This window comes from Pteropus medius, unplaced genomic scaffold (genome assembly GCF_902729225.1).
Source record: "Pteropus medius unplaced genomic scaffold, Ma_sr-lr_union100, whole genome shotgun sequence".
In the NCBI taxonomy this organism is placed as follows: domain Eukaryota; kingdom Metazoa; phylum Chordata; class Mammalia; order Chiroptera; family Pteropodidae; genus Pteropus; species Pteropus medius.
The window spans coordinates 10,057,781-10,083,556 of NW_024347788.1; the positions used below are offsets into that span (position 1 = coordinate 10,057,781).

Genomic DNA, 25,776 nt, shown 5'->3' on the forward strand with positions numbered 1-25,776 from the left:
TACATAGTGCAGAGATTTCCTCGTTTACGCTTTTCGATATTGGTTGCTTCTTCATCCAACTCTTCCCCTTCTGCCATTTCCAACGTTGGATCGTCCCACTGCATCTGTGCGAATGTTAATTGTTGCGTATCCTAGAGCAGGAGTTGGTGAACTATAGCCTGTGGGACCGCTCCAGCTTGCTGCCTCTTTTTATAAATAAAGCTTTATTGAAACACAGCCACACTCGTTCATTTAGGGATCGTCTATGGCTGCTTTCATGCACCAGTGCAGAATTGAATAGTTGCAGTAGAGGGCGTATGGTCTGCAAAACCTAAAACATTTCTTATCTGGCCCTTTCCAGGAAGAGTTTGGCAACATTTATCCTAGTGGACCAAATGTGCTGATAGTCTTAGATATTATATATGAATTCTGCATGGACCGTCTCAAGTTCTCTCCATGAAGCATTCTTTAACTATGTCAGCTGCCATCAAATGCCTCGTCAAGCCATGTCAGTTCATGTCTTAATCATTTTATGAACTCTGTGTTACGTAAGGCTGTGCGTTGCTTTTGGTAGACAATTGTCCACGAACCTCTCATGTTTTTACACGTTTAGGCATGAACAGCCAACTTGCTTCAGAATTGTCTTTTCGAGAATGTTAATATAAGCATGGAAACAGCGACTCCTTCTAGAGCAAATTTATTTATATTTCTGGAGAGTAAAGACAGAGGTAGTCCCTTCTCAGAGAGATTCCCTTACATCCCAGGGTAAAAAACAAACGAACAAACAAACAAAGAAACAGACAGACAAATCTCTCTCCCCGGAGGGCAGGGTGGGCAGGTTTGCTAGCACCCCTGTATAAGATCGAGGTCTCCTAATCTCAAGGTTCCTCTCCCGTAATGCACTCCACTCTGCACAGGGAATGCCTGGCCTTCTCTGCGTCATCCTATAGGAACTGGGGAAGTGCACCAAAACGTTCTCATTGCGTACATCACCAGCCGTCTCAGTACCTGTGGGCTCATTGTCCCTTTACTGGCCAAAGCCAAACGCTGCTACTGGGCTTCTGCTTGTAACCTGGGCCACTAGACTGTTGCTTGAGACAGGTGTTAGTGCATTTGCTTGTCTCCTCCAGTCCACTGAGAAGTCCCCTTGAGGGCAGGGGTCCCCTCTTCCCTGTGTGTCCTCCAGCAACCCCAGCGCACAGTAGGCATTCAATAATATTTTGCTGCTCCAGATGCAGGGGCCCGTATGTCCTAGCCCGAAGCGTCTTAGTGGCATACAGCGACTTGGGACCATTCCTAGATTGCCATGACTTCCAGCTGCCCCGGCGCCCAGAGACGCTGGGACCTAAAGCCACCCTGGCCTTGTTAAAAAACAGGGGCAAGTCCCAGCCCGCCAGTGTCCACCCAGAGAACGGGCCCGAGGACGTGGTGGCAGGGCCTAAGGAAAATGGCAGCCCTGTGGCCGGAGGAACTGGACACGCTCTTGGCTCCCCGGATTGGGGGCAGTTAGCAGGGGGGAGCCGAGTGCTTCCTGGGGGGTAGTGAGCTGTGTCCGCAAGAAAATAGATGCATTTTATGGACTCTTTCCTCTTCCGTGTGCTGAGTTTAGCAAATGAAAATACAGGACACGTGGTTCAATCTGAATTTCAGATAAACAAGAAATATTTTTATAGTAGAACTATATCCCGAATTTTGCACAAGATATGCTAGCATTTTTTGTTGCTGTTATTTATCTGAAATTCAAATTGAATTGAACTTGGTGCCCTGTACTGTCTTGAGCAGGCCTGTCCTTTGTCCCCGCCCCTCCAGGACCCACTCTCCCGCCAGCCTCCCCCTCGGGTGTGACCTCTTCCCTCAACCGGCCCCAGCGGCCGTGGGTTCTGGATTCTTCTTTTCTGCAGAGCGCCTCTCCTGGGCGGGCGCGTGCAGAGCTGGATGTTCAGGGAATGGACGCGGACTGTCAGCTCTGAGCTTTGGCGTCAGCCTTCTGTCACTGCTGGCCTGAAGCAAGGCCTGAGAGGGGTGGTGGGCTCCCCTTTTGAATGATCCGGAAGCATTCCGATGTCTCAGGGTGCTTAATTGTGCTTTATTTTTCAAATCTGTAATTCCCAGAATTGTCTGCGAGGTCAGATCTAAAAGTCAAGAACTCTCTACCTCTTGTGTATTAACGAAAGCGGAATGGGGACCCACGAAGTGGCAGAGGGTGGAGAATTCGGTTTCCTCCTCGCTGGGTGGCTCCACGTCCAGCCGTGGTCCTCAGCCGACGCGTTTCCCCCTGACCCCCTTGCGAAGGGTGTGCAGAGTCTGCCTCGTCCACCTCTAGGCTCATGATAAACTAGGTCGGCGACTTCCTTCTCTCCCACCCGGAGGCAAGGCTTATGTGGGGCTTAGCTCTGGGCAGCTGGGGAAAGTGGCTTGACGTGGTGACCCCCAGCTCGGGCATGCCAGGGAGGGTTCCTGGAGTCTCAGTGAGGAGCTCCCTGCCAGGGCCCAGGCAGAGACTCAGATGTGAGTCGTCACCCCGAGCTGGCGGGGGCTGACGGGGTGAGTCCCTGCTGTGCTCATGGGGAAGACTTATATGGTCCCTTCATCCACACCAGCCTGCAGGGGTTGTCACTGTGTCGCTCAGCGCCGGGGACCAGTCCACACTGGCCTCCGCCAGCCAGCCCCGGCCACGCATCACGGCTGACGAGCCCCTCCAGCATCCTGCCTGCACAGCCACTTCTCCCGCGCATCTGTCCCCTCCGCCCTGCACCCGCTGACTTCTCCTGGTTACAGGGACTCCGGCTCCCCTCCCCTCCGCTCACCTGGGCTCTGCTTCCCGCTTCTTCATCAGAAGGTAACAGCCGCCACTCCCCTCGCCTCCTTCCTGCCTGCCTCCCTCTCGGACGGGCTCTCTCTCCAGGTGACATTATCTGCCCCTTTGTTTTCGGTGGCCCTTTTCTCACTGCTGTGTTCAGCCCTGGCTCTGAGATTCTAAAGGTCAGCCAAACGCCCCTGGCAGAATTCCGTGGGCAGAGTGTTAAAAATCAGAATCCCGGATCCACTCTGGGCCTCCTGAATCAGAATCTCTGGTTCCAGGGCCTAGAAGTCAAGTTCTCCGCGCAATTCTTAAAGACGCCAAAGTTTGGGAACTAGAACTCTGGGTCCCCGAGTGGAGCCTGGCCTGGGCCTCCCTCCGCTGCTGAACTCCAGGCGGTCACTTCCTAAGAGTGGAGCCTCCAGCACTGAGCAACCTGACCGTATGCCCTCGAGGGCACTTGGAAAGGAAGGGCAAAAAGCTGGGACACCATGGGGCGCAGGATCGTCCCAAGAGAGGAGACGCGGCCTGAAATCGAGCCTGGCTCGTGAACATTCATGGCGGCCACGCTGTCGGCTGTGGCCACTCGCATCCGTGTGAGGCCTTCTCGGGGCCGGGGGCGATGGCCTTTGCGACTCCGCCAGAGAGGCTCGGGCCCTCTGCCCCTGGCCACAGCACCGCATGCTGAAATCGCACGGGGGGCGTGAATCAGTTGTCAGTAGCACGTTCTTCCTGACATCCACCTCCAACTTTGACACGCAGGCAAAACGAGAAGAGGAGGAAGACAACGAAACGGAAGCCAGACGTGGAGTCAGACGTGGGGTCAGACGTGGAGTCAGACGTGGAGTCAGACGTGGCGGCCGGTGACTTGCTGATGATTGTCCTTTCTCCCGTAGGGTTCCGTTTCTGTTTCCTCGTGTTGCCTGTGGGGAGAAAAAAACCCAGACACACCCAACAACGAACAACAGCAACTCCAACGGTTCAAGGAAACAATATCAAATGCAGTTTAATGACATTTTTCACGGGTGGCAGGGAAGAGAGGAAGTAGCATTTTCTGGTCTTCAGCATCATCCAACAGCCTGGAAAACTGTTCAGACGCCGATTTACGTTAAGTCAGACTCCGGATTACTTTTCCTCATCTCCATACTTAAAAAAAAAAAAAGTTACGTAAGGGAGGGGAGCGTTTACAGTCTAGCACTCAAGGTAAGATATTTTCAGACAAGACCGGAAAAGACGAAAACTAACCTGTCTAGGTAACGCGCGTGATCGCCTGACTTGGGGGGAAATCGACGCTTTCTGGTAACAGTTCTCCAGGTTCTCTCTTCAGCGAAGGTTTCCTCGGCTGGCCCTTCTCCAGGTCAACGTGACCCACCAGTTCTTGGTGGACATTTTCCGAGCAGATGACGCGAAGGGCTAGCCATCCGCTGGGAGACTCTGCTTTTACTCCGGATGCCTCTTGCAGCTGAACTCGAATCAGAACATGATTCTGGGAGTCCAGTCCCCAGTCCCTTCGCTGTCCACCGGACACGGGCCCCACGTGGAAACGTCGGCGAGCCTCGCCTCTTCCATCCCTTACACCGAAACCGCTGGCATCAGAGTAACCGATTCACTATTGCACTGGGAGAATCTGCCTGCCGCGAGGCTCTCAGCCCACAGCGTCCTGTGGCGTCTACCCGAGCAAGAACCACGCCTTTCGTTTAGAAAGAGTGTTGCTCTGGGCAGGCCTGGGACTGTGGAGATGGTCCTTGCTGGTTTGCAGCGAAGTGAAACGGCCAGTTTAGGAAGGCCAGGCGCTGGGCTCGGTTCTTTATGTGAGTCACCTGCTGACGTGTGCCCTGTCCCGTCCCCCTGCTCTGTGCTACGGAAGAGCTGCTCACATATTTCACGTGACATTTGAAACGGACGTTGGGTGTTTCCAATCTCTAACGTCAAAGTAAAATATTTCTTTCGACTGGGTTTTGGTCTACGTAGCGATAAGAAAGGGGACCTATAGGACGAGTAACAGGAGGTTGCAGTTTCGTAGAGTGTGGTCTTACTTTTGGACCAGGATGGCCAGTAGGGCTGGCTTTGGGAGGCCATGATTCTCTGTGACAGTTGTCAGGTAGAACTTCCCAAGCCACCACCAACAGAGCAGGGTCTGGAGGAGGGCAGGAAATGCTCTCGAAGCCTCGGGGTCTCTTCTCCAGAACAGTTCGTATGATCCCGATAATCTGCTGTCTCACTGGGTTGGCTGCCACCTGTGTCTGTTCAGTGTGGCTGCCAGGCTCGTTTTCCTTCTAACAGGGCACCCTGCTGTGTGAGTCAGAGGTGTCTAGTAGCCCTGTGCTGGTACCGTTCAGCGACCAGCTCTCTGACGGAAAGAGCTCCAGTTTCCGTGGCGTAAATATCACCATCGGGTTCAAGCAATGACATGAATCGTGGAGCGGGGACATGTATCATAGGACAGCATGAGATGGAACACAGGAAATAAAAAAGTAGTGACGTGATTGGGAAGTGATGAGTTTCGAGTATTTATGACCTTGGCTTTTTTAAATATGTAAATTTAATATGTAAATTTATGTTATTTAATTTTTTAAAATAATTTTTTAAATTTTTCAATTATAGTTGGGTGTAATTTCATTTTTAATCATGGCTGTGCTTAATAATCGGCTCGCAAGATTCCTAAAAAAAATTAACAACTGGTGTGCGAGCCACCCCTGGCACACCGCTGTCTTTACTCCGGGAAAAGAGAGAAATAGCAGACGGCAAAGGGCACGTTTCGTACTAAAGGGCCTCTGCGCCGGTCTGACTTTATGAGTCAGATTGGTTCTGAGCCTGGGGCCCAGGAACTCACTCAAATCACATGGCTGACATTGGTCAGAAGCCTGGACTTCGGAGCTGGACGTGCTGGGTGTCAGGACAAGCTCTACCGTTTGCTGGCTGCGTGACCCTAAACAAGCATCTGACCCCTCTTAGCTTAGGTTTCTCGGGGGCACAATGATGCCCTTGCTTTATAAGGTCGTTATGGGAATTAAATGAGATAATATACTCCAGGTGGTTAGCCCGCTGGGTCACATAATAGACTGTCAATGAGCGGTAGCCATGAGCACTACTATTCTCATGGACCCGATCTATCCCTTAAATGTCCACAGTAGCTGCAGGTAGGGATGGGACCTGTCGCAGACGCAAGGTTATGCAGAGACTGATTGTCAAAGACAATCTTCTTTGTTATGGTCTGACCTTCATTTCTGCATCAACCACTTATGCAGGGTCAGCCTCAGGGGCAGAAAAGTCCTTCTCTCCACACCTCCTGAAAAGATCATCCTTAAAGATGCCAGAAGTTCAGATACTGGTAACTTATGTCTTGCTATCAAGCGCTGCTGTCTCCCTAGGCGTATTTTTAAAATGCATAGATTCTTTCGAGGGTGAGTCGTTAAGTCAGCACCTGGGTGAGAATGAGCCAACTAGATCCCAGAGCTATGCATAGGATGGACACCTGGGAGCCAAAGAATGAGGAGCCTGGAGTGAGTGATGGGGCACAGAAAGAGGCCTGAGGGTACTGAGGACTCCACAAGCCAGTTCCCACAAGCCCCCTCTCCCTGCTCTGCCCCCGCTTCGAAGTGGACCAGTTCTTCGAGCTGAGATCCCTCTAAGAGCACATCTCTCTCCCTGCTCCCCTGAGCGTCCCAGGCCTAAGGCCCAAGGGACCCTGGGGCCCGCGGTCCAGTCACCGATGAGACGGGAACATTGTTGACTCTTTCAGGTCAGTCTTCCTGTTGCAGGAACGCCAAGTTTGCAGCCGAGTTACCGGGTTCTAGTTGTGGTCCCGACCGCTCGGCGTGTGACTTTGGGAAGGTCGTTCCCCGTCTCTGATCCTTTATTTATCTAGTGTATCGAGAATGTCGATGAAGATTAACCTGACACTCGAACGGGGGAGCCCTTTGTGACCACGAAGCCCAGGTGACCATGTGAGTGGCACCATGCGCTCCGCGGGTGCCATTCTGTCCCTGTTCATTGTTTTCAGTTGGCTCCTTTTATTTCAAGTCTTCTCATGAGAAACGGAGAGAGAGGCCTTGGCAGCACCATAGATAGACAAAACACCACATTTCTACCCTTTACTCTAAATCTGGTTTCTGGGAACCAAAAATAGCGGTTCCTATCTGGGGTCACTTACCCACACTACGAAGTGAAGTAACAGTCGCCTTCCGTGATTCCCATTTGGCTCAGGTGACTTGGCACAGGAAGGCAGAGGTAACGTCTGCAGGAGCTCTGAAGCCCCGTGAACACTAATTACGTCCTTGTTGAGGTTTGGTTTCTTGACCTGGGGCACCTGTGATGCCACACGAATGTCATCATAGAAACCAGGGGAGAAACTGTGGCTTCCACAGGTGACAGCCTTGAAGCCAAGGAGGACTTAGCTTCCAGGGAAGGGCCTGGGGATAAAGTGACAAGCCCAGTGGGCCAGTGCTGGCCAGCCGGCCTCAGCTTGTTCCTGCCCATTCGTGTGGACTGAGGGACATGGCGGGCGCCTGGCAGGATATTCTGACTGTGCTAAGAGGAAGGAGTTTATAACCTCTTCCTTGGGACCGCTGACCTGACGTTAGCTTCAGTCAGTGACACGATATTTATTGGCCTCAACAGGGAAACCTCAGCTCTAGGGTCCCAGCAATTACTGTGTGACTAGAGGAGGCTTGTTATTAAGGCTTCTATCGACCGGCGCTGTCCTTCTGGTGCTGGCGGGGTGAGTTGGCAGCGCAGGTGGCGGGAGGGCTACTGGGCGTTAAGGGGCGGGTGCCGTGTTTCAGGGCTGATCACTTCTGGAGGAGAAAGATGGCCGAGGGCCAGCAGGGCAAGCTGCCTGAAACTAAGTGCTCACTTGGAGGCCCGCCGGGATCCCGCAGAGGCGGCTGGGGCGAGGGAATGCGGCAGAGAGCGACACTCGGTTGGCGAAAGGCCCACTCGGTTCTAATGAGCGTGGCGTGGGGTTTGGGCTCCATGCTTCTGCAGTGGCTGGAGAGTGGCCAAGGGCACGGCCAAAGTGACAGAAAGGAGGGAGAGGAGGGAGGGCCTCCTGAGAAGGCTTATAGGTATTCAACCTTGAACTGAAGAGATGACGTTGACTAAACGTGCTTGTTTTCTTCAAATACACGAGGGACTTGCCCAAGATGTTACCGAATCGTTCCGACAGCCAAATAAGAGAGTGAGCCGTCTGCACAGAGGCAACACGATTCCCAGCCACACGGCACAGGGTGCTGAGCGCACACGCGGCCGGTGACAGCGTCTGTGTGCCGGGCAGCACCCTGGGTGCATTTCGGAGAGCAAGGACAGGGCCGTCCCAGGTGTACGGGGCTCAGGGCACCTGGGCGCAGCCTCCGGGCTCCTCGTGTCTGATGGTGAGTCGTGGTTCTGGCGTGTGAAGTATCAAGAGCACAGTGGACTCTGCGTGACACGAAAGTGTCCAAGGGATTTATAACGCGATGATAACACTCTGAGGCGAGAGGCCCCTCCTGCCCCCGGAGGCCGCAGAGTCACTTCATCCTTCATCTTTTCAGCTGCTTCTCTTTCCTTGTTCACTGCTTGCTCCAGGGAGGGCGAAGAGGTTTTCAAGAAAGCACCAAAACCTTTGATTCTAGAGCAGGAGAAGACGGCACAGGCCGAGAGCAAGTCCTCGGCAGCCACCGAAAGGGGGTTCAGATCTGCCCGCTCCCCTGAGCCCCACGATCCCCCCAGGGGACCCTTCGCGTGACGGTGCCCTGGCCTTGGGAGGAGACGCCGTCTCCTCACACTCGGAAGCTTGGCTCTGACCCTGGGGCTCCTCGGAAGGGGCCGGGATTGTGCCCGTTTGGTCCGAAATACCTCTGAGCCGGCCAGGTCCCCTTCCCGCATGCCGCGGAGGGAGCTCACCCCGAAACAGACTGAAAAGCGGGGAAGACGTGGAGCGGCTACCAAAGCTCCTTTCCACCCCAGCAGCCTGCCTGGTGGGCTTGGTGGCTTCTGCTCATTTTGGAAGCCATGGGGTAGGGACTTGGGGGTGGCGAGAAGTAACCATTCGGATCGGATCTTATTTAAAATGTTCTATAAAACGATACCAACTAATCAGGACAAACATCACACCAAGGTCTTGGATCACAGGATGCTTGCATAATGCAGTGGCCATGGCAGACAAACACTAAATTCCTCTAAGTACCTGAGACGGGAAAGGAGGGGGCCAGGGGGAGGGGGGAGGGAGCAGGAGAAGGAAGAGGAGCCCCGGTCCCGGTCCCGGCGCCGGGAGGTGGGAGGGGCACAGGCGGGTCCTCGGGGAGGGGCGGCCCTGCGAGAGCCTGGGGCGGCCTCTCGCTTCACACCCCGGCTTCCGAGGAGCAGGCCTCGGTGGCCGTGATGGCGATCGCGATGGCAAGGCCGCCGTCGTCGCAGAAGAGCTGGGCCAGCGCCGTGCTGAGGACGAGGCAGTCCCCGTCGCTGATCACCGAGTCCGCGCACTCGAGGACAGACCGCGGCGTGGCCTCCCACTTGAGACGCCGATGGTTTCTGTTGAGCTCCAGGCGGTAGGTGAAGCAGTCGGCCTGGGTGGGGGTCCCAATCAGCATCATGGTGGCAAAGAACTGCGGGTGGCCCTCGTGCCTCTCCTGCTTCCTGAGCACCAGCAGGAAGTGGTGGCCGAGGCAGGAGTGCACGATGATCCAGTCCGCCGGGGCGGGCAGGTGCATGTCCATGGCCAGGAAGACGATCTCGGCCCCCTGCAGGACGCCCACCCTGTGCGCCTGCCGCAGGTGCGGCAGCACCACCTCCAGGCGGCCTTCCCAGGGGCAGGAGAACAAGGGGCAGGTGCAGGGGGGCGCCCCCTGGGGGCGCAGGCGGTGGGGGTGCGGGTGGTGCCGCGGGTGCGGGTGCGGGCGGTGCTGCCGCGGGTGGTGCGTGGCGTGGCGATGCGGGCAGCCGCCTTGCTCCGTTGCGTTCTGGGTGACGGCCCGGCGGCCGGACACATACTGCGGAGAGAGAGAGGGGCGTTAGCGGCCACGGGCCGTCCCTCCGCCTGGCCGCGGTCCCCGGCTGTTCGCAGCGTTAGGCGACCGGCCAGGACAGGGAGGCCAAACTCCATTCCCTAAAACGTCCTCACGGACCGTTTCCCAAGTGGCAGCACCATTTTCCGTCCCCGTCAGTCACGTGAGAGGGTGACAGTTTCTCCGCGTCCTTGTCAACACTTACCATTATCTGTTTTGACAAATCATTTTGAGACAAAATCGTTTTGGATGTTTCCCCAAATTTAGATGTTGAAAAACTAACTGTAAGTGATCTCTGTGTCATTTCATTTCGGTATAAACCTAGACTGACCCGAGGAAAAACAGAAGTTCCTTCAAAACATTCCTCCTGCAAGAAGGGATTTTCCAAACCTAATGGAACATTTTTTTTTTTTTTAATCAAAAATAAAAATGAGAGACATGATGGATATCTTGGGTGGCTGAGGCTCCGGAAACTCAGTCCAAGAAAATGCAATATTCATGCCTTTCTGATCCTTCAATAAGATACTCAAACAAAGAGGCAATTTCCTCCTTGAATAACATGCATTAGGATGGTCATTAGTTGTAAAGAACCAAAAAATATATATATATATATATATATATATATATTTTTTTTGATGCTGTTGCTATTTACGTGCAGGCACTGGGTGTCACTGGATTATTCCCCCTTGGTTTATCATGGCTATTATTTTTAAAACACAATTTCAGCAAGTGCCCCCCTGTCCCTCCCGTCAGGGCTTGTGCTGCTCTGGGTACCCTTCTCCTAACGCAGTGGTGGGACGCAGAGCTGCTCGTGTGCCCTGGGGCCGCGGCCCCCAGGGAGGGAGCCTCACCTGAGACTTGGCCCCGCCAGCAGCTTCTCAGGGGCCTGGCACCAGGCAGCCTCCACCCTGGGTCTCTCCCGATTTTTTGTTCCTCGTGGCAGTGTGCCCCACCAATGCCCCCCAAACACCAGGAGCTGCGAGGGCACCTTCTAAGCCGGTCTCAGTACGTGGTCACTGAGCACCTGCTACGGGCAGACCCCGCGGGCGGTGGAAGCACAGCCACGAGCCAAGTAGACACCACGCTTCTCGGCGTCGGTGGCGCGGACACTGGTCTGCTTATCGTCAACTGTGGTTTTCACAAGGGTCCTCCCTGTGACACGAGGACCGTGATTCATGTTTTGCAGAGGAAGAAACAGGCTTCCTGTGGTCATGGGCCTGAGGTCGCAAAGGGAAAGACTGGGCTCCATTTTCACGCCTCCGACTCTGAGCACAGCAGCAGTGCCCCCATCAGCACTAACCCCAGGCATCCCGTCTCCAGCTCCCTCCTCCATCCCTGAGTCCTTTTCTCTGGGCTGTGCAGTGGAGGTGCAGCTCTGCCGGAGCCCCAGGCACAAAGCTGTCACAGGGCAGTGGTCTCCGGGACACCCTCAGGTGGAGCATGTCCCTCCGCCCTGGCTTTTCAAGCCCCTCTGGTCTTCAGGAGCCTGTGGGCACCTGACCGCTCACCTGGCACACAGAGGACGAGGGCCTCAGTCTGCCTTTCACACTTTCACACTCACCCCCGCGGCTGCCAGAGTTTGTCTCCTCGGGCTCAGAGTGTGGCCAGCAGCAGGGCCTGGCCAGCTCCCCTTTCTTTAGGGCACACAGTGGGCTGGGGTGGTCACCCTGGTGGTGAAGATGGCCTACAAGCTCTGCTTTTGAGTCACTGGCCTGAGCTGCCGGTTTCTGCGTCCCCCCTGGGAGTGTGCAGACCCGGAGTTGAGCTACTGGGGCCCTTCCAGAAGCTCCTGCCCTGTTCCTGGACGGCAGCCCCTGGGCAGGCTGCTGTCACCATCCTGCATACCCACCGGGCCCGTGAATCCTGCTCGTGATGCATCTGACTTACCCTTTAGCCTTAAATGCAGGGAAGGGAACTAGTATGTAGTGTATGCAAAGGCCTCCGTTCCCGCCTCTGTGATGTTCAGGAGTCTGGCCAGGCTGGGCCTCCTGGGCTGAGATGCCATGAGGCTGGTGAAGGGATATGCCTGTAATTCGTGAAGCCATTCGACAGAAATGTGTACACTGCCCCCCACACGCAAGGGGCTGAGCATCCTGAGCAGAGTAAGATCCTCGTTCCTGCCACAGTAGCTCACTACGAGTTTGTGTAAGATGCAGGGGGGGTCTGACACTACAAATGGGGGAGACAGCTGTTCCGGTCAGTGTGAAGTGGCCTTTATACCGGGCGAAGTGTGAAGGGTGAATGCTGTAACAAAACAGGCAAGAGTCTGCCAACAGAGTGAGCAGCAGGTGCAAGGAGCCAAGTATAAGGAACACGGGCTGGTTAGAAATGACAGTTTCCAAGTGGCCGGGAGACGGAGGACCTCTGGTAGCAGACCTGGTGGGCCAGGGTGCTAGAGAGCAGTTGGACTGTGTTGCCCAAGGCTCGTAAGCTGAGCAGCTGAGCTGAGGCACCATGGTGGTACCCAGACTACAATGGAAGTCAGTAGCGGGGCCGAGAGACGCAGCTTCATGCTTTAGGGAGCTCCTGGGGTTTGGGATGGCGCCAGCCGCCACGTCCCCGTCCTGGTCCAACTATCGGGCCCTGGCAATTGCCATCATGCCTGGACGACTCCTCGCTTCCTTTTGGCCTCAACTTCCACTAGCTTTTTCATCTTTTAATCGCTGCAGCCGACAGCATAATTCAGAGCGACGCAAGCGAATGACTGTGCACGTGGAGCGAGAACTCACAGACTCGTGGGGAGCCATGCGTTTGCTCAGCCCCGAGAACAGGCACGGCCCTAATTCTTCATTTCTTTCTGCTCCATCTTCCCATGCAAAATATGTTTAATTTAAATGATCTTGGGCGTGTGAGGTCACAGGGCTGCTGGCAGGGAGAAGGAATTCTTTTAATTGGCAAAACGCTGATCGTTTTGGAAAATGAATTCTAATCTCTCCATCTAACACGGTGGATGTGTGAGTAATTACTTTCCTTCACTAAACTGTTAGTGCAACGTTCGCGATTACACTAATTAAAACTGATGAACTCTTCCAGACTGGTAAACCCCAGTTGGTCCACAGACGCCTTCCTTCCATTGGCTGCGGTTAACTTCCTACTTGGAAGAGAGATCTTGAATTAACCTTTGCGATATTATGCAAAATTGGGTTTAAAAATGTTGGGCTTTATGGACTGGGTGTAATTCTTTCCTCAAGCATTAGCAAGACCGTTTCCATTGAGGACGGAATTCGATTAAAAAAAAAAAATGCTTCCTTAATTTGATCAGCCGCACTCCCGTGGCTGGTAATGGCGATCCTTCTGAATCCTGGCGTCCACAGGTGACACCTGACCCTGGACAGTCACGTGACCCTCTCTCTCCACCGTCTTCCTCCCTGAGCGAGAGGGTGACTCTGACCTCCCACTCATTCTCAGGAACAAGGCCATGCTGATGCTGACAGGGGTTTCTGCATCCGATTTCAGACGAAAGGCGTTTGCTCCGAGTTTGCTCAGCCCCTCATTTGTGGGAGCTAATTACGTGGGGTTCTCAGTGCTGGGCAGCGTGGGAAAGGCCGTGATGCTCGATGCATTTCGCACACGGGGTGGGCAGGGGCAGCGCGGGTATGTGGGGTACCACTTCCGGGCAGGGATCAGAGTCGTGGCATAAAGTCAAGGCCTGAAATCAGGTTGGCTAACGAGAGAACAATCGTATCTGCTCCCAGAGTCCACTCTTGGCGTGGAAACGTCCTCGCTGTTCCTGGGAGGGACACTGGACGTTGAAGGCTGAGCGTTGCCCGCTCCGTCTTCCGGGGGTGCCCTGGCTCCCCACTTCTCTTCCTCAAAACCGAGCATGACTGTACACGTGCTCACGAAACCCAGGAGGACCCCAGAACGCTTCTAAACGGTTTAGAAATCAGTTAAACAGAGATAGAACACGATGATGGGATAGAGCGTCTCCATTAGAAAGCGTTTCTCATGCTCCCTTCCCCCCAGACTCGGCGATGCTCGGTACACGGATGGATGAGGTCTTCACGTGGATGGCACGGGAACATCTATAATTTTCTTTAAAATACTTTAGTGGACGGAACGTGCTATAGAAGTGTACATCTTTTAACCTACACTCTAAAAGCTGCCAGTTCCCTCATCAGGAGTTCAGGCTTCGGGGTGATCACCTAACATTTTATCGGAAAGGCCACACTCCAGAGCTAACGACGACAGTTGCCTTAATTAGCACTGTATTTCTGATGCATGCCAGATGCTGCTAACATTTCCACAGAGGTTTTCATCGGTGAAATCAGTCGTTTGCTAATTAGCATAGCAGATGCGAGAAATGGACTCTCTCTGATGAAATTCATAGTTCTCAAGCTATGAAGATTGGTTAAAATATTCCAGAGAGACTCTTGACTTTAGGGAGGGGCCCGGAAGCGTATTCCCTAAGTATCTCTGTAGCCGGCCATTGCATGAAGGACTTACGGTGGTCCGATGCCATCTCTCGGGGCTTCAGAATCCTGTCTTGATATTATCACTGCACACAGTTTCTTTACTGGTGGTCAAAATTATGTAAATTGAGCAAGAAGACATTGGTTAGCAAACACACAGAAGCCTGTAGTCTTGGGCCATATTAACTATTTAGAAAAGAGGAAAATGAAAATTTTGGTGGACGAAACTTTTTAAAACTATGGTCCACGGCTGAAAAACTATAAACAGGGTCAATTACAGATGTCGACAGAGACGCTAGTCCTGTGGTCCCAACAGCCACCTGACCGAGCTGGCCATCTTACACATACAGTCCCCGGCTAGGGGAGGGGCTGGCAGCAAAAGCTATGACTCAGTCCTCATGCCCCCAAAGCCCTTTAGTTCCGAGGTCTTGGCCTTAGCTGCCAGGTGCGGGCGACTTACACGTGAGTAGTTTCCTGGCTGCGGAGCGCCTCTGGGATGGGGCTCATTGTTCAGTGTCCTCACTGCCGGCTCAGTGCTACATAATGTACGTATTTGCGGCCCTCTCCGATGCATTCGTGACAGCTTCATGTATGAAGATCGCACCGGTTCTATTCGGGTGGGGCAGCCACGGTCCCAGCTGATGTCTGTCTGAGACCGTCAGGCGCTGTGAGACAGGATGCTGCTTGCCCACCTCGCCCCCTCCGCCCGCCCCTCCCGCCCCTACCAGCCCCTATGAGTCAGTCAGCAGTTCACATCTGTCCATACGACCCACTGCTTATTTCAACTCGTACTGAAAATCACCTTTTCTCCTCGACTAGGCTGCAAGTCATTGAGGGCAGGGGTCGTGTTTGGTGTGCCCAGAGCCCAGTCCAGTGATGGGCAAATCCAGCACCTTGCAGTGTCTGGCATCTAGTGGACTCTTGATAAATATTCGTTGCTGGAATGAATGCATAAACGAAAGAATAAATGAATGTGTGAATAATTTATAAATGGAAGCCTGTTTCGGACCATATCCATTGACAGGCTGTGTCTTCAGCTGGAAACTCTGTCATCTACCTTTCCTGCTTGGCTGCTATAGAAATGTGTGTGTGTGTGTGTGTGTGTGTGTGTGTGTGTGTGTGTGTGTCAGGAGTCCAAAGCTATGGCCTCATCAGGAAGGCCCCCGGCAGCTCCCCACCCAGAACCTGACGGTGATGAGACATAGAACATGCACCGGGCCTCGACCAGGAGGAGGGCGCTGGACATGCACTCGGTTGTCATCGCAGGAAGTCGGGTAAAAGCTTTGAAGAAGAAATTTCTCATGCCGGAGAGGTAATTTCTTGGCTTTCACTTTTTAGAGGGATTACTCTAAGCCTCAGGCATTCCTTTTATCAATAGCAGATTGTTTCTTACAAGTCGTTTGGGAAGCTCGGTCTGCTGGATCCGCCTCCTGGACTGGTCTAGACCCCCTCTGCCTTCCCACCTGGAGGACCACTGACCACAAAGGGCTGGAGGCACCTACACTTCCCGATTCATTTTCTCTTGAAGATCACCAGGAAGTGACTTCCATCCAACCAAGAATTACTGGTCTTCCAGCTATACCCCTCCCCAGGAGGTGAGGTGCTAATGGGTTGTGTCCACCCAGACCCCTGGAACTAGCCCTTCTAGACCACACCCCAGATATCTGGGATCCTGGAATTCCCCACACAATGGCTCTGAGTCAGTTGCCTGCAGCCCGTGCTGTTTCTGGGATCCAGCGTGCAGAAGGTGGACTGTTAAATGTGAGGTGTGGCCAGTGCGGGGATGTGAGCAGGGCTTGGACGTGTGGCCTGCAGAGTCCGTTCGTCTTTGCATGAGATTCGTCACAGCGTAGGATTATGCCTCCTTCGGAAGAAGGCGACACATCACTGGTTGAGGACTGCAGCCATCCAGATCATTACGAAGGGGTCATTACAAAGGTAGGCGGGAAGAACACACCTTCAGTCTCTTACTCTCATCTTTACTTAGAAGTATTTGGACATAAAGTGTGTAGACCTCCATGTGCACCTTGGCCTTGAGCCCTGCGAATGCCAGGGGTGGGCCTGCGCTACGGCCCCTCGGTCAGAGGGAGGCCGCTCCATCTTCGTTCGCTCTTGGCTCTGCCTTTCATCTGCAGGCTTTCCAGCCTGCTAATGAGTTTTATGAATCATGTAGATGAAAGACTTTTTCTTAAAAGCAACTTTTTGTGTAGTCAGACGTTCACAGCTGCAATTGGTGACACCTGAGGAATGTGTGAGCAGTTTAAAGGTTAAAATTTAATTAATCGAAGCCCTATTAACTTTGAGCATCTCTGTAGGACGACTTCAGGACCACAGGGGTGACTCGCGGGAGGTGTGCCTAGCATGCTGGGAGCATGACCTCGGCCAATCATGTCGCAGGTGTCCCTAAGGTCAGAGTCAGTGCTGTAACCTTAGGAGGGGGTGGGTCACTCAAGACAGTGACATATGCAAATGCAATTTCAGAAGCAGAAGTGCTAGCAGACCAGCCTGGGCAGAGGTGTGTCCTGCTTGGTCTGAGACATTCTGAGAGCCAGGCGGCCAAGGCCACCTGCCACCCTTGTTTGTCTGGACATGCACAAGTTCGGCTCCCTCTGCCAGAACCCCCACCGCCCCACTGCCAGAGCTCGCGTCGGCTCGGCCCAGTCATGTGTTTCCTCTGGTCGTTCCTGCTCTGACTGGTCGGGTCCGTGTGCCGCACGTGTCCTTCACGTGTCCTTCACGTGTCCTTCACGACATGCGGCACACCTAGTCAGCAGCCAGTTTTCCTGCTGGACTGTGATGTGAGCTCCCGGTGGGCGAGCATTACGTCGGTTTCTTCTCCAGTGTCCCTGGTGTCACAGTGCTTAGAACACGGTGGGTACTCAAAAAGAATGTGTGGACGGGATGAATAAATGACCCCAACACCGTCCAAGCACTGCTCGCCATCTGACTGTGCTACCCCGGGCAAGTCACCTTTCCGGACGACTACACCAGCCTCTTAACTAGTTGCAGTGGGTTGAAAAGCGGCCCCCAAAAGCTAGGTCTGCATCCTCACCCCTAGAGCCTGTGAATGTGACTTGAGAAGACGTGTCTTTGCAGATGTAAATAAGTTACGGATCTTGAGATGAGATGGTGTGGGGTTATCCAGATCGGCCCTGAACCCATTAGAAGAGATGGAGGAGAGGTCACTAAATATTTTCGTGGTTTTCCATTAAACGAAACTCACACGCGCCATCATGGCCATCGAGAACCAGCGCGCACCGGCCCCCGCGAATCCTCCGGGTCCACCCCTCCTGGCTCACTCGGCTCCCAGCACACTGAGCACCCGCTGGTCTTGGGGCTCGCTGTCTACACCTGCCACTGGGCCTCTGCAGTCCGCTTAGAACACGACTGGGCACCCGCGTGGCTCGTTCCCACACTTCGTTCACGTCTCTGCTCCACAATTACCTTCACCCCGAGGCTGTCCTTCACTCACTTTTTTAAAAATTTATTTTTATTTTTTTAGGCGAGGCACCTCTTGGTTGACCTCACAGACTGCAAGGACCTCATCAGGTTACAACCTCTTATTTTTTATTTTTTTACACCTACAGCACCTGGTCTTCCTAGGTGGTCTCCCATCCAAGTACTAACCAGGCCCGACCCTGCTTAGCTTCTTTCACTTACCTTTTAAAAAAACCCAAAACGTCTAAATCCCTTTACCCCGCTTTATTCACTTCATAGCATTTATCAATACTACAGCAGTTCCCCATTATCCACGGGGGAGACGTTCCAAGACCCCCAGTGGATGCCCGAAACCGCGGACAGTACTGAACCCTATATATGCTATATTTTTCCACATATTCATGTCTGTGATAAAGTTTAATTTATAAATTAGGCACGATAAGGAATTAACAACAATAACTAATACTAAAATAGAACAATTATAACAACACACTGTAATAAAAGTTATGTGAATGTGATGCCTCGCTCTCTCTCAAAATACCTGGAATTTTCCATTTAATATTTTCAGACTATGGCTGACCCTACAGGTAACTGAAATCTCAGGTGAGGGGGAACGGCTGTGTGTGATCGTTATGTACACGTGGCGCAGGTCGTCTATCTATCTATCTGTGTGCGGCCCGTCCCCTCTCCCGCGAGGTGAGTTTCTTGGGAATAGGAACTTGGTTCTTTTCACTGCCGTATCGCTAGAACGTTACCTGTTACATAAAAGGTCAGTAAAAATATTTTTTTGAATGGATAAATTTCCCTGGGTCTTAAACTTTTCCATCTCCGGCACCTGAGTACAATGTCCGTGTCACTGGAATGGTGATGTGACAATGCCATTCATGCCCCCGCCCCTGCCTTGGTCTCCCCATCAGAGTTTTGGGCAACTCTGACCTGGTGGCTTTCTCGCAGCCTCTGACGGCTGCTAACAAGGACCTGCTGGGGTCAGGAGGGAACTAGGTAGGCAGTGGACAGCGGCACCCATTCACATGTGTCCCTGATCCCGGTGTCCCTTCAAACTGCTCGTCTGCAGATTTGGAGTGAAATGAAGCGGAATCAGACTTTAAAACTGGATCAGTGCTTGGGGGCGGGCCTGGCTTCCGATGTTCAAGGTCAGGCCTCTTCTTCTCTAGGGCTTTCAGGCCTGTCCCAACCTGGACCTTAGTCTGTCTCCGACCCTCCCAGTGCTGGACCTGAAGACTTACAGGGGTACAGGCGTGCATGGCAAGGGCGTGGAGCAACTGAAACTTCACCTGTTGCTAATGGGAGTGTAAACAGGTATGATCGCTTTGGGAAACTTCGCTGGTGGCATTGACCGAAACGAAACATACGCCGGCCCCATTGACCCGGCAACTCCTGAGCCTACGCCTGCTGGGAATAAGCCTCCACTGGGCTCTTGCGTTTCTGTACATCTTGCAAGCAAGGCTTTGCATGTCTTTCGTTCCAGACTGTCTTCTCAAGGATATTTGTACAGCAAACAGCCTTGCAATATGAAGATAGTGTGTCCCTCTGGAGCAAAAGGCAGGTTTTCTTACGGCCGTGGGACACGGAGATCTCATCGTCCTCGAGGGCTGAGGGCAGGCTGTCCATTATAAAGGATCTGGGTGCCCCGAGCTTTTGTGATGCAAGCGACTGTGTATTCAGGCATCACCTAGCCCCCTCTGCATTATCCCATGGGAGTTGGGTCTCAAGGAACTAGTACAAAAATGTAAATCCTCTGACTGCTGCTAGTGCCGTGGGTAACACACAGCCTTCTGTCTCTGACCCGGGAGTCTTGCGTCCTCCACTGGCATCCACGAAACTAGGGCAGGCTCACCGGCAAGCCTGAAAACAGAGTAACATCTCAGACTCTCTATAGTTACATTCAACACCTGATAGAAATAAACGTGGTGTGATCGAAAAAGTTACGCATGAATCTTTACAGAAGGATTACTCCATAACAGCCCAAATCTAAAAACCGCCTAAATGTCCTTTAGATGGACACGTTGTGTTATATTCACACAAGGAAATGCTACACAGCCATAACAAGAGAATGAACTATTGCTACACGGAGCAACGTGGGTACATTTCAAAGAGATCTTGAATAAAGGAAAGCTAGACACAGGAGAGTACATACTTAATAAATTCTAATTGTATGAAGTTCAGAACCATGCAAAACTGTGGTGACAGAGGGTTGAACAGTGGTGATCTTTGCGTAGGGGCATATTGACTCGGAAGGGACAGGAGGGAGCCTCGGGGGAGCCAAAGATATTTTAACTCTTGATCTGGGTGGTGGTTATATGGGATACAGATAGATAGATAGATGATAAATGATAGATATAGATACATAGATGATAGGTAGGTAGATGACTGACAGATGATAGATAAAAGATGATGATAGAGATGTTACAGATATGTGTATACATATACATATGCATATCCATTGAAAAATACACTAAAGATTTGTGCACTTCGCTACATGTGATACATGTAAAAAAAAGAGGGAGGAGGGGGTGTGGTGTCCTCTGTTCCCAGGTCACTGTTAAATGGGCGCATGGTGTGGGGCCTAAGGCAGAACCCCAGAAAGGCTTCTCTTTCCCATGTGCTCATTTGCCCGTTTGCTGATCTGGTTGTCTGCGATGCTCATAACTAGGGGACCGGAGCTTGGGGATGAGAGGCACAGCGGGGACAGGTCCTGGGTGTCCAGGGAGCGTCAGACTCATGTGGGCTTGAAGGGGGTTGTGGCTGATGCTCCCAGGGAGATGAGGGCCTTGAACCAGAGGAAGGCCAGTGCAGGTGTTGGCAGCCTGGCCCTGGGGCTCTAGAGGCAGAAGGCTCCTCTCTGAGACTAGATCAGGGGCATAGGACCGAACCTGGCACCATGACATGCCACAGGGTGCGAGGAGGCCACCCCTGACCGGGCATCGGCCTGGCTGAATGAACGGCTCCTCCCCTCTCTACAACACCACCAAGAAAAACTGCTGACAGCTCGAAGTAAATCCCCATAAATGAGGTGGGGGCAGGTGTTTTATTGCCTCTAAAGCTTTCCCAGTCACTGGGTATATATTTAATAAAAATCTTAGGCTTGGGGGGAAGACATGGAAGGCAGAAGAGAGAATCGCTGCTCCCTGTGCTTAGGAGGTCAACGGTCCGGCCAGTCCCTAATAACTCATTCATCCAATATTCATCTGTGTGTTATTGCAGCCACCGTGTGTCTCTAAGGAACACATTTATTAGTGTCTGCTAAGATAATTAGCCCGATGTACTTCAAGGCAATTGAAATTGTGTCCATATGCGTATTTCTTTCCAGAATTCACCACGGCTACATTTCAACATTGGCCCTGTTTCATTCACATTTCTCCCACTGGAAGATGCTCAGTTTCTATAAGCATCGACCGCAGGAGGGGCCCTTCCCCACCCGCTTACACCCCGCTGGGGTTCCTGCGTGGGATCCGATGCGCAGTTCTTAATGACCTTGGACGGCCTCTTAGCTTTCTGCTTCTTTTACAAGCACCTGTCCCTGAGGGTTTCAGAGTAACTTCATAACAGAGGTAACTAGGGCTGCCCATCTGCTAAATACAGCTTGTCAGTCGGCCCGTCAGTCGGCCGCAGTCCCGGGCCCAGGCAGAGCGTGGAACACTAACCGGCTTCACACGTGGGGCGAGGGGAGGAACCATGCTGAGGGGGCTTTAAGCCCCAAGTAGAAAGTTGGTTTGTCTTCTTTGCTTTCACAGTATTTTAATTCATTTTTTTTTTTAAGGAGAGAGCTTAGCTTAGATTAATAAATTCTCCGTTTTTTTTTTTAAATGGCTGTCGGTAATTCCTACTACTTAGTTTAATTGGGTTTTTATGCTCAGAATTTAGAAGCCGCTTCTTCCTCTTGGTTTTAAGCAGTAATACATAAGCAAACGAATATCACCCTCTTCACAGGCATCCACTGACTTCCGTACGGTTCTGCTAGTCTGTTACATGGCGGATTTGTTCATTCATTCACTCGCTCGTTCATTCAACAAATGCGTACTGAGCAGTCACTCTGTGCCATGGGACGTGCTGGGGACAGAATGGTGAACGAGGCCACTGGGGTGCCCGTGGTCGCAGAGCGGGTTCTCAGCAGAGGGCGCGAATGCTTTCAGGGGTCCAGAGAACCGGCAGGTGGTGTTTCGTCCAGCATCTGGCAGAGGGCTGAGTGCAAACCGCCTGATCCTGTTTTTCCTTCTGGATGTCACCGGAGGGGAAGGAGAGGATGCCTTGGATGGGAGGTGAGGAATGAGCTAGAGTCTGCTTTAGGGGTCTAATTTTGGAATAAACTTCCTGCACAGTAAGGGGAGTTTGGAAAGATTTATTCTCCTCACACCTTCCTACATTCCACAGCTGCACAAAAATTCTTCTATGGATCTAACATCAGAGCATATTCTAGAAGGAAGAGAAGTCGATAACGGCCCTAAAGCTCTCCCTCCATAAAACACAGACATGACAGGTCCTCAATCCTGGTCCTGCTAATGTACCAACGTCACGACGAGGATTCGAAACGAACGGAAGTCTCTTCAGTTTCTCCCCGTTACTAGAACTTGGCATTTCCATAGCATTCGACCTTGGCCAAGTGCTTCAGAGTGACACCCTGGCTAATCTTCACCAGTCCTTATGGGCGGGCCCAGGTTAAAACTTGAATTTCGAGTGTTGGCTAAGAAACGGAACCGAGGCGCGGACTGTGAAACCCAGCTGTGTGGGCTGGGGACGAGGGAGGCACAGGGAGAGCTGAGATGTGGTCACAGTCCCCCCACGCCTGACAGAACCCAGAGCCAGATTCTTTACTCGTCCCGGCTTTAGTTCTCATGGCTGTAAAATGAGAACGAGGTGCCCGCCCCAGCCCTAGAGGACGTGAGGAAGAGGTGAAATGCCTTTTAAAGCATTTGGAAGAAAGTATTATGTGAATACACATCGTGGAAGGGTGCGCCCCGAACACAACTGCCCTGGCTGACACCTGCTGCGGGCCTCTGCTAAGCACCGTGTGAGTGTCACCTCATTGAATCCTCTGAGCTCCGCGTCCTGGGGCGATGGAGTGCTCACCAGCAGTCTGCACACAGGGAAAGGAGGAGGCTTTTGAGCCTCAAGAGCCTGACCGAAGGGCACAGCCAGTGAGCCCCCCAGAGCTGTCTGCCCCGTCTCTGCGTGCACAGCCAGAGTTCAATCATCTGCCCGAGGATTATCTGCGGCGCTCATTTCATTCCATTCCGTTCCAAGCTGACTTTTTCCTGCCATCCAGTTCAGCTCATTAGTTGGCAAAGGAGCTCAGGGACTTAGAACTAATCCTAATATTAAGTAAAGAGCAAAGCATAATTAGGAAGATAAATCTGGGGCGGGGGAATGTGTGTCACGTGTTCCAAAATCGAGCCTGGGTGACTCCCCATCTTCCAGATGACCTATACTGCTCTTCTCATTTCCAGCACAGACAACTATGGGCTGATGGCGGATATTTTTTTAAAAACTTTTTTTTGCTGATGAGAAGGAAATGTATTCTCATCACGAAATTTTTAGAAAACTCTGCACAGTTTAAAGATGAGAATAAAAAACACAGAATGCCACTATCTTGACAGTCCCACTGCTATCATTTTGGCGTGTACTTTTTTCAATGCCTTTTGAACATAAATGCCTAAGTATTATAAGTCTTATAAGCTCCCCTCCACACGTACACTTACTAGCTTACAAAAAAATACATGTCAAAATGTAGATTACCACTTGTTTTTGGCTCCGTCGCCCTTGGAGAACTTATGGAGGATGCATATGGACGTAGTATGACTGGATTCATTCAGATCTGACCAAGAGAGACACAGTTGCTCTATGCATCCAATCATTTATTAATTAATTTATTCAGTAAACCTGCCAGATAGCGGGGATTAAAAGATTCATTTCAGATCTTCAAAGAGTTCACTGTCTAGTCTCAGAGTCTCTGCATTAATTTCTTTTGTGGCCCAATCTCATTATCCGCTGCTGCCCGCTCCTCCCTGCTCACGCGGTCCAGGAGTAGCTTTGTCGCTGGGAGCAGTCAGGCCTTATTTGCGGCCCTCCCCACTTTTAGTCCTTCCCTTCCCTCCCTCCCCCGCTTTTTTGCCTCTGGGTTTAACAATAGCATAAAACTAATTTATAGCTCTTGCCAGGAAGAGGACAAATTTTCATCTCAGCCCGTCATGTGGAAAGCACTAGTACAAATGAATGATTGTTGACCCATGCTACCTATTAGAGATTGTACTGGAGTTACCTCGTTTGTTGTTTTAACACAAGAAATTAAGGGGCCTGGCAAGGGTTTTCACGGGGACTGAATTGGTAATGAGTTAGAACATCATCTCTGTGGGTGACCTTTCTTGACACCATGTTCACAGCGGGAAGGGGGTGGGACCTCGCTTCCATGACTACCCACGAGAAGGGTAGATTCTGCCTGTGTTCGTGTGTGATTGTAGGCTCCGGGCCATTTTCCCTCAGGGTCTTTATCAATCAGCATATGCCTGTAGGGCAACTAGAATATGCTGGACACTGTGTGACCTGTTGAGGGGGACGTGGCCATTGACATTGCTAGTTTGTCCACTAGGGAGCTCGCTAGCACCTGTCATATGTGAAGCCATATGTTTCTGCGACATAAGAGTACATGGAGCGAAGCGGGCCACCTTCCCCTCAATGCCAAACGCCTTGAGTTGCAGGTAAAAGCTTATGCAGGTGGTGACCCATGAAATGGGCCGGAAACGGTGGATGGGAGCCGGACAGTGCAGGGATGAGAGGGACACTCCTGGAGCACGGGGAACAGCATGACAAGGAGCTAGTCTCTTCACGGACTGGCGAGGCCCGAGCAGAATAACGAGAGAGAAGGCTGGGCAGTGTCAGTCAAAGCGGATTACCAAGGGCTTCGAGAGCGAGCCTGGGGGTGAGGGTGGGGAGGGTTTTCACGACGCTTGTGATTGGCTCCGTACCCTGGATATATGACCGTGATGCACAAGCTCCGTGAAATAGGACAAGCTTTCTCACAAAAGTGACTAAACTTTACAATGGAAACGTGTGTAGAGAGCCTTTCGCACAGAGCTCAGCAGATAGTTAATCACGCGTCACGTTATTCACTCTCATGCCATCTCTTATGCCGTCAAGAACTAATACTCGGAACCATCACTAGCATTTAAAGTGCTTTCGTACCTAGTGCCTCAAGTCATTTTGAATATAGGTAAAGTCAGGTGCATCGGTCACTCAGTCGCTAGCATATGCTGCCTGATACTCCCCACATTCCAGGCGTTGGCCTAGGCCAGGCGGCGAAGACACTGCGGGGTTTTGGTGGCGATTCTGCCTGTCCATGCTGACTCTGGAAGATGCAGTGGCAGGAGGGGAAAAGGCTTTTCGAAGAGACTGAGATGTTATGCGAGAGAATCCACCAGAAAATTAGTTAAAGCGTAAAAAATTCAACCAAGCGGCAGGGTAGCAGGAGTGATTTTTTTCCAGTCACTGAGTCCTGACTGACCATGGTGAGGTTACAGAGCAAGGCGGGGTGAGGCAGGGAAGGAACTAGCATGTGAATCCTCTCTTTGGATCTTGGAGTATAGTCCTGGGCAGAAAGGAGAGTGGAAAAAGCTTCTGGATTATTAGGCTAATTCTCAGCAGAGGTATTCAAATGCTAGATGGAGGAGCCCCATTTCCAGTCACCAGGAGCCACAGTTCACATCGTGTGACAGGCAGTGGGGATCCTCTAGGATAATGCAATATTTTGAAACATGAGGCCTTGGGGAGCCTCATGAAAGTGCCCAGCTGGCTCCAGTTCTGCATTCAGCATGTTGCCCTGCCACATTCATATGCATTATTAGGCATCCAAAGAAGGTAGAACAAGACTCCTGGATTGAAGCAGCCATGGGCATAATGCCCATTCAGCAGGGCGTGGGCAGGAGTGATTTAACCTTCTAAGTAGTTTGAAAGTCAGGGCTGCACTTTCTACAGCTCTGTCTTGCTCACATCACTGGTAGGTATGTAGCAGGTGAACGGGTAGAGTCTGTTGAGATGTCTGAAGCTGGAATGTATGGATTCAGTTTTATTCTTTCATTCAGCAAATTTTATCAATCGTCTTCCATGTGCCAGGAACTATGATAGATCCAGGTGATAAAATAATAAATAAGAC

At 52.0% G+C, this 25,776-nt stretch overlaps 1 protein-coding gene and 1 long non-coding RNA gene across 2 annotated transcripts in view; both read right to left on the reverse strand.

Moving 5' to 3' along the window:
* Positions 1-3,759: 3,759 nt before the first annotated feature.
* LOC120614401 (uncharacterized) lies at positions 3,760-8,957 on the reverse strand. Its single transcript, XR_005655969.1, has 2 exons — positions 4,025-8,957; positions 3,760-3,925 (listed from the first exon to the last, which is right to left on the reverse strand). It is a non-coding gene; the product is annotated as an uncharacterized LOC120614401 (long non-coding RNA).
* Positions 8,958-9,042: 85 nt separating this feature from the next.
* Positions 9,043-25,776, reverse strand: part of SIAH3 (siah E3 ubiquitin protein ligase family member 3) — a 51,317-nt gene continuing 34,583 nt past the window's right edge. The window contains exon 2 of the mRNA XM_039877252.1: positions 9,043-9,747. Coding sequence (XP_039733186.1) covers positions 9,100-9,747 — 648 coding nt within the window. The 3' untranslated portion in view covers positions 9,043-9,099. The remainder of the gene's footprint in view (positions 9,748-25,776) is intronic.